The following is a 13,126-nucleotide window of genomic DNA, read 5'->3' as shown; positions in this document are numbered from 1 at the left end:
CAGGCCCGGGCTGCCGGGCTCGGCCGCTCCTCGCGGCGTCCAGAGGCCAACCGGGGCCTCATCCGCGCCCGGTTCTGGTGGGAATTGACTACATTAAGCCTTAAAGTGATTTTCAGTGTGACTCTTGTGTCCTTTAACGTATGTGGCACATTGCACTGGGTTTAAGAGCTGAATGTAATGTTAAAAGGCTAATGGGGAACACTTTAAATGTGATAACTTGGAGTTCATATTGTTTGAAAAGATAAGCAGTAACGCCAGAGTCAGAGCTGCACCGAGGGTGCTTTTGAATTTACTTATCAGCGCTTAAGCAGGCCCCCCTCCGGCTCCCTCCCCTACCTGGGCCGGAGGAGAGCCTCGGGAAGGGGGCGGCCCCGCGGAGGGCACGCTTTCATCCGCCGGCGTCGCCCAGGGCCGAGCTGCCCGGCGCAGAGCCTCCGCGAGGGAGCCGGGCCCTGCCGCTGCCGCCCGCCGCCCAGCCCGGGGGAGCCTGGGGAAGAGGTCGCGGCCTCGGAGAAGGGCGAGGGAGAGTAACCGTTGGACTTCCCCGTTACGTGGGGAGAGACGGGCATTGATGCCTTCCTTTAAAGGGGGGTGAAACCTCGAGCGCGCCTCTCGGCCCGCTGCTCCAAAGTCCGATTAAACCAATGGGCCGAACCCTCAGACAGGCTCTGCCGCTGACAGACACCAGGGACGCTGGTTTTCCTGCGGGGCCCCCACCCCCCGTTCCCTTAGCAAAGGCCGGGAGGGCGGCAACCGGAGGAGACCCGCATCCCTAGTGGCCTAAGGGTCCGGGCTGAAACTCGGTGGCCGCCCAGGGCAGAGCTCGTTCTGCAGCTGGGGACGCTGGGGCACGGGCGGTCCTGCCGCTCCCCGCCCGTCCCGGGTCACCCGCCGAGCCGTCCGGCGGCGGCGAGATCCGCGCTGCCCCAAGCGCTGACCCCGAGTGGCCCCCAGGACCTCTGGCCGCCGGCCCGACTGTTTGTGCCGTGCCTCTGGCCCTGGTCCCGCTGGACCTGTTACCCGCAGGAGGTTTCCTGCCCCCGCCGCCACCGCGGCCCTTGGCAAAGGTAGGGCTTGTGTGACCCCCCCCTCCTGCCGGCGGGTCTGCCCAGGGGGCCTCTCTGGCTCCACCGAGGCCTGAACTGCCAGAGAACAGGCCGACTGAACAGCGGTTCAGCTTTAATTTAGAATATGGCTGCTAATGAGCGCGGGATCTGGAGTGTGGGTCCCAGCCATCCTATTACCGGCTGTGGGATCTGAGAGTCACTTAACCTTCGTGGACCTCAGAGTGTTCACCTGCAGAATACAAAGGGGGGTGAAGTAGGTGGGCTCCGAGGTCCCTCCCCGCTCTCCAGGCCCTGCGCGGGAGGAATCTGTCTCTGTCCCCGAACCTTCTCATCTTCTCCCCACCCCCCAGAAGAGAATTTCAACTTTAAGACAAACAACTTCATTTACAAGTGTGTCTCTAATTAGCTGCAGAATTAGTAAAGCTGAGTTTCCCCCCATAGATGGGATAAACCCTCGAGGGAGGCTGGTGGAATAGAGAGAATCGCATTTCCAATTATTTTGTTGAATTGCTAATTTAGTTATTGTGCCTGGTGTAATTGTGATGGGTATTGGGTGTGCTATTCAATTTGTTTTAAATATTTGTGGGAAGGCTGATCAGTAATGGAGCTGACCTATTTTGTGGCCCAAATTGAGAGAAAAGACTAAAATAAAAACAGCTACAAAGATAGAGTTTGTTTCCATTTTGATTTTGATCTTTCTTATTCCTCTTAAGACTGTTGGTGCAACAAAAGGTTTAAATGAAAAGATGCCGTCACTTTGATCTTCTGCTTTGGAAAACTGACAGTTTCCCTGATATTTTCCTGAGTGTTTTTGAGGCTAAAGACTTTTAAATGCATATAAAGAGTTCAGGAGTTTCTCTCCTCCTATAAAATGGAGACTTTGTGGATTTAACTCTCAAGATGCCATTTGTAGACAGATGCACAAAATAGAGGTAGGATTTGTGTGCATGAGCTACAACTCCAGAGTTTCCCGGCATTATTGTGAGAGAACTTTAGGGTTGTGAGAGCAGGCCTAGAGTTAAGTGAGGGCAAATCTCATGGTTTTCACATCGCCGATGACATTTTATTAAGCACCTACTATGTGTTCTAAGCTCTGAAGATGAGGGTACAAAAGACGGTCTGTTCTCAAGAAGGCGACATGTAAACAACTATGTACAGACCTGCTTTAGACGGGATGAATTGGGGCTAATTAGCAGAGGGAGAGCTTTCAGGAGGATGGGGAAAGCCTTATAGAAGGTGGGGTTTGAGCTGCCGCTTGACGGAAGCCAGGAGAAAGAGATGGAAAAGAGAAGTCCAGGAGGAAATATCAAAGACACTTGTTTTAGAAATCACGTAAATTGAGATCAGAGATGGGAAGTGTTTTATATCCAAGGTTATTCATCAAGAAAAGCTCAAGCTGGTAGGAGAAACCATGTTTTCTCCCAAGTTAGTCAGGTGTTCTTACAACTATACTGTGCTTTGATGAGGGGGAAATACAAGGTCTCCAGCAAGTTCTGAAGCCACGATTTTTTCTTTCATAATACAATGAAGTCTTAGAGTCCATTTAGCGTGCAGCATCCAAAGAATCGACTTTGTTTTCCCATTCCCAGACAAATACCAGGAATTTACAGTGATGAGGATGTGAGAGAACTATTGTGCTGTGTTTCTGTGATGGAAAAAGTTTTCTTACTTTCAGTAATAAATTTGAATTTGTTATCTCTTGCTCCCTATCCCCAAGTTTATTTACATGAAAATATTAGGCAGAGTGCATCTAAATTTTATGGTCAAATCTATTTTGCAGTTGGCTTGTGGCCATGTATAAAGTTTATGTACTTGAAAAAAAGTACTCAAATATTTGTGATTTTGATTATGGTTGCTCAAAAGCAGTGAATGAATAGGTCCAAATGAATCTGTATTTGAAGACAACCTTTTCTGATACTTATTAGCTTTGTGAGCTGGAGGAGGTTGTAGTAACTTATGGTGGGAGATGTATAGTTGGGGAGAGGGGAAAGAATTTAAGACCTTAGGGTATGCTGGAAAGAGGGGAGAGCTTTTCCTGTGAACAAACATAAGGAAATGATAGAAAGCAGGTGGGTCCTTTCTGGGTGATCGAGGTGGTAAGTGATCAGATTTGCCTGGAATATCAATTAATAAACATTAAGCTCATTTCTTCGTGCCAGACACTGTGCTAAGTGCTGGGGATACAAAGAAAAGCAAAAGATACTTCTCAAAAAGCTCACAGTCTAATGGAGAGAACACGTGAACAACTGTACAGGATGTAGTGAAAATAATGAACAAAGGGAAGTCGCTGGCATTAAGGAAATGGCTGGGAAAGGCATTTTGTGGAAGGTAGGAAGCCAAGAGGTGGAAAGGAGAGAGAACATCATTCCGGGTACAGGGAACAAAGAAAATGCCGGGAGTCAGAGATGGGGTAAATCCTGTGAGAAACAGCCAGGGTCACCTGATGGACTGATAGGAGAGGAGTAAGTCTCCTAAGTCAGGGCAATACCATTGCTCTGGGGGGGAAGATCCATTAAAAGGTCTGAGTAAATGGGGTGCCGGCAAGGATCCCCCCAGAGCTGGGGGAGGGGGAGGATGGTTATAAAGAGAAGACACAAGGAGCTTCAAGGAAATGATATGTGCCTTTGAGTGAGTGAGTGACAATCAGAACCGTGCAGAGGGGAGGAGAGAAATAATCATATTAAAATAATTTATATAGCATTTTAAGGTTTACAATGTTTTCTCATTTACTGAATGGAATATGTGGAAGGGAGCCCAGGATGACCTCAAGGCTGGGAATATGGAAGTTGGGTACTGGGCTGAGAAACAGTTCCTCCTGGAAGGAGGAAAAAGCTGTTTTTGCTGTGAGCCATATGCCAACAGGACCTACATTTCCAATCCAAGGCAAGTGGTCTGGAGCCTTAGGGGGCAGAGGGCTGTGGGCCTAGAAGTCTATATATGAGCACCAACCTTCAAGAGAGGACGCTGGGGATTGAATAAGCTTGTCCGAGAGAGCACCGAGGACAGAGCCTTGGAGGAAGGCAAGCAGCCCCAGAGATGCAGAGCTGGGCAGGGAAGCCAAGGAGAAGCAAGAGAGCCGGGTGCGTCCGAAGCATCCCCAAAGTGGCGGCCATGAAAAACGGCCCCAAAACAGAGACTGGCCTTGAGGGCTCTCTAAGGAAGGGGCTCCATCAAAGACTACAGGGGAGCAGATTTTGGGGGACGAGGAAGTTCAGAGGTTAGAAACATGATACCAGAAGGAAGAAGGTGGGAAGGCTCGGCCAGAGCCAGGAACTGGATGTCCCTTCAGCATCTTTGGGTCTCGGTGTACTACCTTAGGAATTGACTGTTTGGAGCTCAAGTCCTAGGGGGCGAGGAGGCAGTCTTCACTTGGAGAATGGTAACAATAATGAAAATCAAACCAAGTAATAGAAAAGACCGGATCACTTTAACATCGGAGTGTACCGTCATCCTCTTCGCCTCCTTCTGTAGAGCCGGAACTCTGGAGAAGTCTATTTATTAGCTCAGTGGAGCTGATGAGATGGTTCTCCAGGTCACATATATACTTAGTACTTAGTATGGTGATGTAATGGTTCTCTAGTTCACACATATTCAGTATGCTGCAATGACGTAATTGTACTAAGGTATATAAGGATTGGAAATGAGGGGCTCCATCTTTGACCAGCCTCGGGGCTCTCCTGCCTTTGTCACTTCTCCATTAACACCAAGGACTCGGGCTGGCCCGAGGTCCTCCAGGGAGCTAGCCCCGACATACATTCTTCTGTTCTTTGGAACTTGACCATCTCTGCCTCTGCTACCCACCAGAACACTCTATCTTAGAGTTCCCCATCTCCCCAAATTGTCATCTACAAAATTCTAAGCTTGCTCATGTGGTAGCCATTTTCAGTGGTGTCCGTTTTGCCATTTCTTTCTCCAGCTTGTTTTACAGACAGGGAAACGAAGGCCCACCAACTTAATTTCCTTGTCCAGGATCACCCAGGGGCCAGAACGCAGGAGGATGACACTTCCTGACTTGCAGGCCCCGTGCCACCCCGCTGCCAGTTATAGCCGTAGAACCGATGGATATGGACGCAGAACTCTCGGGTTTGAATTCAGCTGCTTCTGCTTGCTAACTGCATGACCTCAGTAAGTCAAATCACTCTAATTTTGGGGGCTGCAGGTTTTTAAAATATTTTTGTATAATGGACTGGCCAGGATCCAAAAATGTGAAGAACCCTTAGTTTACAGGATCTGTTAAGTTCCTGTCACGTTCTGAATTCTGATATTTTTCACCTCCCCAAATCAAAGTGAGGTTTGCCAGAACTGAAGATCTCAGGGCTTTGGATGCATCATGTTATCTGTTCATCACCCATTTTGTCCTGCCTTGGTCATCCACTTCACTAACACCACCTTCTCCCCTGGATTTTCTCATCTTGTTCACCTTGACTTCCTATGATCTGCCTTCTCTGTTCCTACTTCAGTGCAAATGAACATTCCCAAAGGAAGTCATGGAACCACGTTGACTGTCCACTAAAATCTGTTAGGTAGCTGGGCAGTATTTGCAGTCATCTCTACTTTTCTCCCTATTTTACTCTCTCCACAGCAGCTGTTCCCAATCTTTCTGGGGAGCTTTGCCTCCAAGCTTCCAACAGCTCTTACTCATGACCTAATCTCATCCTTCCTTAGTTTTCCCTCCACCTCCTCCCTTAACCTCCCTTAACTTGCATGTCTTTCACTTTCCCACTTTGTAAGGATGAGGTGACCTTCCTCATAGCTGGGTCTGACCTCTCTCCCTTATCTTTGACCACTCTGGTCTTCTCCCTTGCTCCAAGTGCTCCTAGTCTTTCAGTCCCACCTCCGTCTGCCAGCCCTCACTTGGATCTTCCCTACCCTAAAACAAAACAGCAGCAGAAGAGCTTGCTTCAGCTTTCAGTTGTTCTCAGTCCTCCCAAGTGGAGGTTTCGTTACTCCCCGTACTGGTTAAACTTGCTCACCTTTGGAGGTCCCTTTCATTTCAGTAGGGCTGCTTTGCTGTAGCCTTCCATCCTTTGCATCCTACTGAAGCGAATCCTTCCAGCCATGGCCTCCTCATTCTCTCTAGCTTTCCATGTTGGCTGTCCCTTCCTCATTAGTAACATGATGAAGGGATGATAATTCCAGCTTTTTTTTTGGGGGGGGGGGGATCTATTGCATTCCCTTGGTTCTTCCTAATTATCAGTAGGAGACCCCTCCCTCCTCTCTACTCTTCCCCAATGCTTTTAGTTTGGTGCTCTTCTTTTTCACTATTTTCTTCCTTGATGATCTTGGTGGAACAAACCATCTTGTCATTAGAACATTCAGACCATCTGAACAGAAAGGAAATAGAAGAGCAACATGGGAAATGTGTCCTAAGCCAGGCGTGAAGGTGGGGCAGATGTGATGGGGGTTTCACTTTCCCAGATACCTGCTGCTGCTAAAAATGGAACAGAAAACCATTTGGTGACTTGCCTTAATGATTACCAAACCACGGGACTGTCTCCTCTGATCATCACCATCTTCATGTACTTCCAATCAAAGTCCAATAAAGGACTGGTGCTGGGGTAGACATAATGGCCAAGGTGACCACTCCATCTTCAGAGTTTAGAGGAAAGGCAGATTATCAAGAATACCTGCAGTTCTTCATGAGGTGCACCTTGCCCTGTACAGCATCATGCCTTTACAGTAAATGTTCCCTAGCCCTTCCTACCTTGCATAGAATGCCAGTCATGCAATCAGAGGACTTGAATTAACAACAAATGCCAATGAGATGAATGAAATCAGTTCCAATAGAGCAGTAATGAATTGAACCAGCTACACGCAGTGAAAGAACTCTGGGAAATGACTATGAACCATTAAGTAGAATTCCCAATCCCTATATTTTTTGTTCGCCTGCATTTTTGATTTCCTTCACAGGCTAATTGTACACTATTTCAAAGTCCGAGTCTTCTTGCACAGCAAAATAACTGTAAGGAACAGGCATACTTATATTGTATTTAACATATATTTAACATGTATTGGTCAACCTGCCATCTGGGGGAGAGGATGGGGGAAAGGAGGGGAAAAATTGGAGCAAAAGGTTTGGCAACTGTCAATGCTGAAAAATTACCCATGCATATATCTTGTAAATAAAAAACTATAATTTAAAAAAAAAGAATGCCAATAAAGAAAAAAATAAAAATGAATGATTTAAAAAAAAAAACTGCCAGCTTTTCCCCGGGATGTATCTGGGACCCTCTTCTTCCCCTCCCCCCAATATCTTCCTCTGTAAGGCTATCTTCCCTTTATCCTCTATCTAGTTCATTGATTTATGATGCCTTTCCAATTAGAATGTAAGCTCCTTGAGGACAAGGAAGTGTTTTGACTTGCTTTGTATCCCCAGCACTCAACAGAATGCCTGACAATAATAAATGTTTAATAAGTGCCTGCTAGTTGATGTGTAAAAGCATTTTCAAGGGGTCAAACATATCCATATAATCCAGTACTAGGATGATTACTTTCTGGCAGGAAATGTTTTTGTCCTAACCTTGTATCTTTAATTCTAAACAGGAGGTTTCTGTTCTATGTTGTAATGCAATACAATCCCAAAAGACTGAGAATTTCCTTTTTATAGGGACACATGTGTCCATCTCCTTCCATTCTGTGTGGAGACACATGTAGAGTCCCTTCATTTCCCAAGAAAAGATCTGGGAAACTCGAAATCCTCAAGATCATTCCCCCCTTCCCCCCAACCCTAATCCCACCCTGTACACATCACTTTGTCTTAGTGTCTCTCAGAGATGTGGGGGAAGATCTAGGGATAATATGGCAACCCCAATATCCAATTTAATTCTTGTTACTTTTATATTCCTGGTGTAGATTCTTGGGTGATCTGGGGATTTTAAGCTTTGTCTTAGCATCCCTCCTGATCCACTTTATATATGAGAATGCTTGAGCTCAGAGATTGTGATTTACCAGGTTATTATGATGGAGTGACTTGACTTTTAGTCTAGTGCTCTCTTCCCCAAACTAAACTGCTTCCTCAGTCCTGTTGTGATGTCTCACTCACCAGCCAAAAACTCAGTGGCTCTTCAAGGCCTACACAACGTTCAAAGTCTCCAGCCTGACACTTAAAGCTCTTTACAACCTTGGGGGCAGGGAGCAGGAGACAACAAATTCAAATTTATTACTGAAAGAAAACTTTTTCAATCACTGAAGCACAGCACAATAATTTTTTCACATCCTCAAGACTGTAAATTCCTGGTATTTGTCTGTGAATTGATTGACTCTTTGGGTGCTGTACTCACTGTATTATGAAAGAAAAAAAAAATCCTAGCTTCAAAACTTACTGGAGACTTTGTATTTTTTTTTAAACTGAAGAGATGGCTTGTAGGACTAGAGATAGATCAACCTTCCATGTATGTTTAATTGCTCTTTCACTTGATCCTTACTCCCTTCCCCCAAATAAAGCAGTGCCACTTGAGTCCATGAAGAGACAGAAGTTGACTGTGGGTTTTAAATTGTCTTTTATTAAAAGAAACTTGTGAGGTAAGTGAGACTCTGCAGCAGCAGAGAGTATGGACATGCCAGGCAGCTTCCCAAAAGGAAAAGGCAATAACAGTAATTGTGCACGGTCTCTCCCAGACAGACGACAACGTGTAAGCCTCCCTTCTTTCCTTCCTCCATTTCTGTGAAGGTAACAAGGAAAGCAACAAATCCTGTTTGCCAGAGTGGCCAGAGGAGACCCTGGTCTCTCATTCTTTCTGAAACTGAGCAGCAACTTAAGGGACCTAAACTTCTTGAGCCTAATTCCTCCCCGCCCTGCCCTTCCCCTCCATCAGTGATTTCCAGCTCAGAGCAAATTAGACGGATCTTTTCTACATGACTTTTTAACATGTACTTTTATTTCATTTTTGGAACAGTGATTCTGGTGCCCAGGCCAACAAGCCAGCCTCGGTTTTGCCTCAGCAAAGTAATAACTAAGGTTAAGTGTCAGCCACCACCCTGACGTGTAGCTATTCTAGTAGACAATGCAGCTTTCTCTCAATGAGATCTCCTTGGTTTGTCCTTGCATCATGAAAAGAATGGATCAGGCTCCATTTTTCAGTGGGTGAAAACTGAGGCAGAGTAGTACAGTTACCTGACCTAGGGGAACATAGGTCTTCCAATTCCCAGTCTATGACAATTGCCTGGCAGGCAGAATTTGGAAAAAAAAAAAAAAGCTTCTGGCATCCAAGGGTGCAATTTAAAGTTCTTATGTGGACTAAAAGGCAAGTGTACAGTTGGCTAAATAAGGAAGAAACCTCTCTGTAAAATTTCTAATATCTGCCACTTGGTCCCAGTGTTAATTAGATTGACTATATTAGAAGAACACTCTGTATTCACTACAGATTTCTCAAGAAAGACAATGAACTTTTGGGTTGGGTGGTTTTTTTCTCTTTAAAAAGCACACACATAGGATTGTATATTCAATTTCTTAGTAGATGTGATAATTAAGTAGACAAGGAAAAATTAACATCCCATCCATCTATTGTCTTGGTTTAACAGACACCTCTGAGCTGACCCCTTCTGATGTTGCCTCGGCCTCCCTAGGGCAAGACGAGTCAGATCATACCTTGGAGAGAAGAGGTTCAATCTTACTGGCATCTGCCTTTACTGGGAAGTTGATTTCTTTATTTGGCTCATCACAAGTTGAATTCAGACTGAAAAAGATGGTCTCCTTTGAGCAAGTGTATATGACAACTTCATCTAGATATTTAAGATCTCGGGTTGGACAAGGACACTTAAAAAAGAAATATATATATATATATATGGTTTAGTTTTCCATTCTGTGTTACTGTAACTTGCTGCATTGTACAGGTTTGTGATGTCCTTATGTGAATGGGGCAGCTGAGTGCATAGTCATGTGAAGCTCTGACGAGAATTCCCAGTGCTCTTGCTAATAACCCTCCCAAAGCCAGCATGGCCTCAGCAGCTGAAAATGGAGCGGAGAAAAGGACAGATCCCATCGAGGATGGGATCAGGACAGAGTGCAAGCTGTGTGTGATTCAGAGGTTTATTTCATGAGCGTGTGGTTCTCTCCACATGGGAGGGCTGGGGGCACATCTGCCCCAAGCTCCGGTTCGCCTCAGGGTCTTGGTCCACCCAAGACAAGTAAATGTGGATTTGTGAGCAGAATGAAAAGATAATATGACAATCTCAGTTCAAGCAAGACTTGGTCAATACATCATTTCTAATCCTCTTGCCTCAGTAAGCTTGTATCTGCATGACACAGTGAGAAGATCTGACTTTTCACAAGCTGAGACACTTGACTATTGACCCTGTAGAAAGGTCCGGTCCAGGGCACCACTGCCCGGAGAGAGAAACTCAAGGAGGCAGGAAGAGCTTCTTATTTTGAACAAGGTCCTTCTCCTTGAAATGGGGCAGTAATTGGGACCATAGGTAAAAAGGGGTCTACTTTACAGCAGCGTGGGCACACGATCACTGAGACATTGCTGCTGTCCAAGAGAGTTGATTAAGACTGGTATAGCACTTAACACTGCCTGGAGGTGTAGGGAAGTATATAGTTCCTGCAGAAAAATGTCACGGTGACTGGATTCCCCTCTTAACTGGTCCAAAGCCTAAAGCAGTTCTGAAGGCTCCCTCCCTTTGTTTGGTGTTTGATCACGCCGGACTTCTCATCTCCCAGACTGGTCATCTCCCCTTTACAACAGCCATATTATCAGACTCTGATTCATTTACACATTCAAGAGTGTGCTTGTAATTCAGAATGGGAGATAAGCTCAGCTAGCCAGTCTGCAGGTGGAAATTTCCAAGGAGAGCCAGAGCTTTGTCAACTATAGGGTTAAGGCTCAAAACTGGAGCTTTCTATAAAAAACATACGGCAAAAGATGTCTTAGGGCTTCCCTTGTTTGTAAACAGTGTCAGGTGTAATTAACTCTCAAGGAAAAAGCAGCTGCTGCCCTGCTTCCAGGCTCCCAACACCTTCTGGGCTGGGTTAAGACTGGCTGACGCACAGAAGGATGAAAAGTGAAATTCTTTCCTTAAATTAGCTACTTGTGGAAAAATAAATACTAACACTTCCCCCCCCTCAGTATGCCCCTACAGCTGGCCGGGGAGGTCCCTGAAGACAGCAGCACCGTAACTGAGTTGTAAATGCTATTAATTAAGGTCATGTGGGTCCCAATTCCATTGGACAGCCTTGCCAGCGCTTGGAGTCACAGTCCTCACTGCCCCACCCCCAACCAGGGCACAGCTAAGGAAGAGTCGGGGGGTGGGTGGGAAGTCATTTCCTTTCCATCCTGATAGCAGAGAGATACAGGAGAAGACAAGTCAGAGGCTAGGACCTAAGTTAAGACTGAAGAAAGTGGGACTGAAGGCCTGTTAACTATGTAACCGCATTGGAAATGGGAGAGAGTCACTGACCAGGCACCAGAAAATTAACTCGCAACTATCAAAGCTCCAGGCTTAATAATGAAGACCTCCTGCACCCTGAAGAAGGGACCAGATTTAGCCCCTTCTCTATGGCTTAAGCAACTAGAGTTTGCACTGAGAGACAGCAAAGGGCAGACATGTTAAATCCAATAAATGGCACTTCCACTGTGTTTTCCCTCCAGCCATAACAGTGTGTAAGCAGCCCACACGCTCCCCTGGCAGAAGCCCAGAGCCTCACACAGTGATGCCATTGTTATCCCCAAAGGCAAGACAGGACAGAACAGCAAGATGAGCCAGATTCTTGATTCTGCTGGCTCTCCACCTATTTGTTCTGAAAGGATCTGGTTCAATACCCTCTACTTCAAGGATAGCCAAAGCTCCATTTTCTCGATCACTAGTGTCTCAAAGTCCCCAAAGAACACACTTAGTTTTCAAGCTCCACTGATTGATTCCTTGTTAAACAAGTGTCTTGGTGCCCTTTAGATAGGGATGATACTCCCTCTAATCCCAGGACCTGGGGGACAAATGGGCTGGGATCATCTGGCAGAGGGCTTCTTTTCCCAAAGCTTGCTGCTTGCACGGCTGGTCTCACACCCTCCCCAACCCTCCACTGCTTAACTGAGGCTGCAGACTCATAAGGCTGGGGGGAGGAGGAGAGGAGGTAGGTCCTCTGACTGCCTAGAACTCTGCCAAGAAATGGGGAGTGGGGGAGGGTTGATGTTGGGCTGGGTAGGGAAGAATAACCTTATCTTCATTTCAGTAAGACCTCACGGTATGGATTTGTACCCTTCATTGTCTTCTCATTTCATATGTGGCAGGAGAGGCAGGCATTCTCTTCTGTGTTAAATAGATGCTGTAGGTAATCTCTTGGGGTTTTGCCAGCATGTCCCATGTAACCAGACAAAATCCAGGGGGAGAAAAGCAGCCCCATTCATTCCAGTGCTGCATCTGTTCTCTGTACTCACAGCTGTGGTCAAAGTTCAGTCACAAACGGCAGCTCTGGCCCTTCTCACTGTACGGAGACGGGCAGGGCGGGGCAGAGCAGCAGGCTCCTCCTACGTTGAAGGAGAGTCCATCGTGGAGAGAATCCGAACCACTTCGGCCCGCTGAGTAGGAGAGATGTGCTGGGTCATATGGACAATGGAATCCATGGCAACCTCAGGGTTGGCCTGCACCAAGCTACAGGAGAAAAGAAGTACAAGAGTGTGAGAGGGCAGAAGGCGCTCGTCCCCTCCAGCAGGCTCAGAGATCATCTCCCACCCTTCCCAAAGAGACAGTTTCCAGAAAGACTCCCAGGTCTCACAAGGCTAACTGCAAATAAACTGTCTCAGTGGATGGAGCCATCAATTGTTTTGTTTTCTTTCTCAGGTTTTTTATTTCCTTCTTTTTCTTCTGCAGCAAGATAACTGTATGAATATTGTGTGTGTGTGTATATGTACACACATATAGCATTTAACATATATTTTAACATTTAACATATATTTCAACATTTAACAGATATTTTAACATATTTAGCATGTATTGGACTACCTGCCATCTAGGGAAAAGGAGGGGAAAATTTGGAACAGAAGATTTTGCAAGGGTCAGTGTTGAAAAATGACCCTGCATATGTTTTGTAAATAAAAAGCTTTAATTAAAAAAAAAAAGTGAAC

The 13,126-nt window shown here is 46.1% G+C and overlaps 1 protein-coding gene and 1 long non-coding RNA gene across 2 annotated transcripts in view; one reads left to right on the top strand and one right to left on the bottom strand.

Moving 5' to 3' along the window:
• Positions 1–9,854, top strand: LOC127559919 (uncharacterized). Its single transcript, XR_007953229.1, has 3 exons — positions 1–1,067; positions 4,984–5,192; positions 9,588–9,854. It is a non-coding gene; the product is annotated as an uncharacterized LOC127559919 (long non-coding RNA).
• ACACA (acetyl-CoA carboxylase alpha) overlaps positions 8,550–13,126 on the bottom strand; it is a 217,361-nt gene continuing 212,784 nt past the window's right edge. Inside the window, exon 54 of the mRNA XM_051994076.1 lies at positions 8,550–12,653. Coding sequence (XP_051850036.1) covers positions 12,530–12,653 — 124 coding nt within the window. The 3' untranslated portion in view covers positions 8,550–12,529. The remainder of the gene's footprint in view (positions 12,654–13,126) is intronic.

The sequence above is a fragment of the Antechinus flavipes genome, chromosome 4 (genome assembly GCF_016432865.1).
Source record: "Antechinus flavipes isolate AdamAnt ecotype Samford, QLD, Australia chromosome 4, AdamAnt_v2, whole genome shotgun sequence".
NCBI classification, from domain to species: domain Eukaryota; kingdom Metazoa; phylum Chordata; class Mammalia; order Dasyuromorphia; family Dasyuridae; genus Antechinus; species Antechinus flavipes.
The sequence above is the reverse complement of the archived record's forward strand: the minus strand, read 5'-3'. Positions and strand labels throughout refer to the sequence as shown.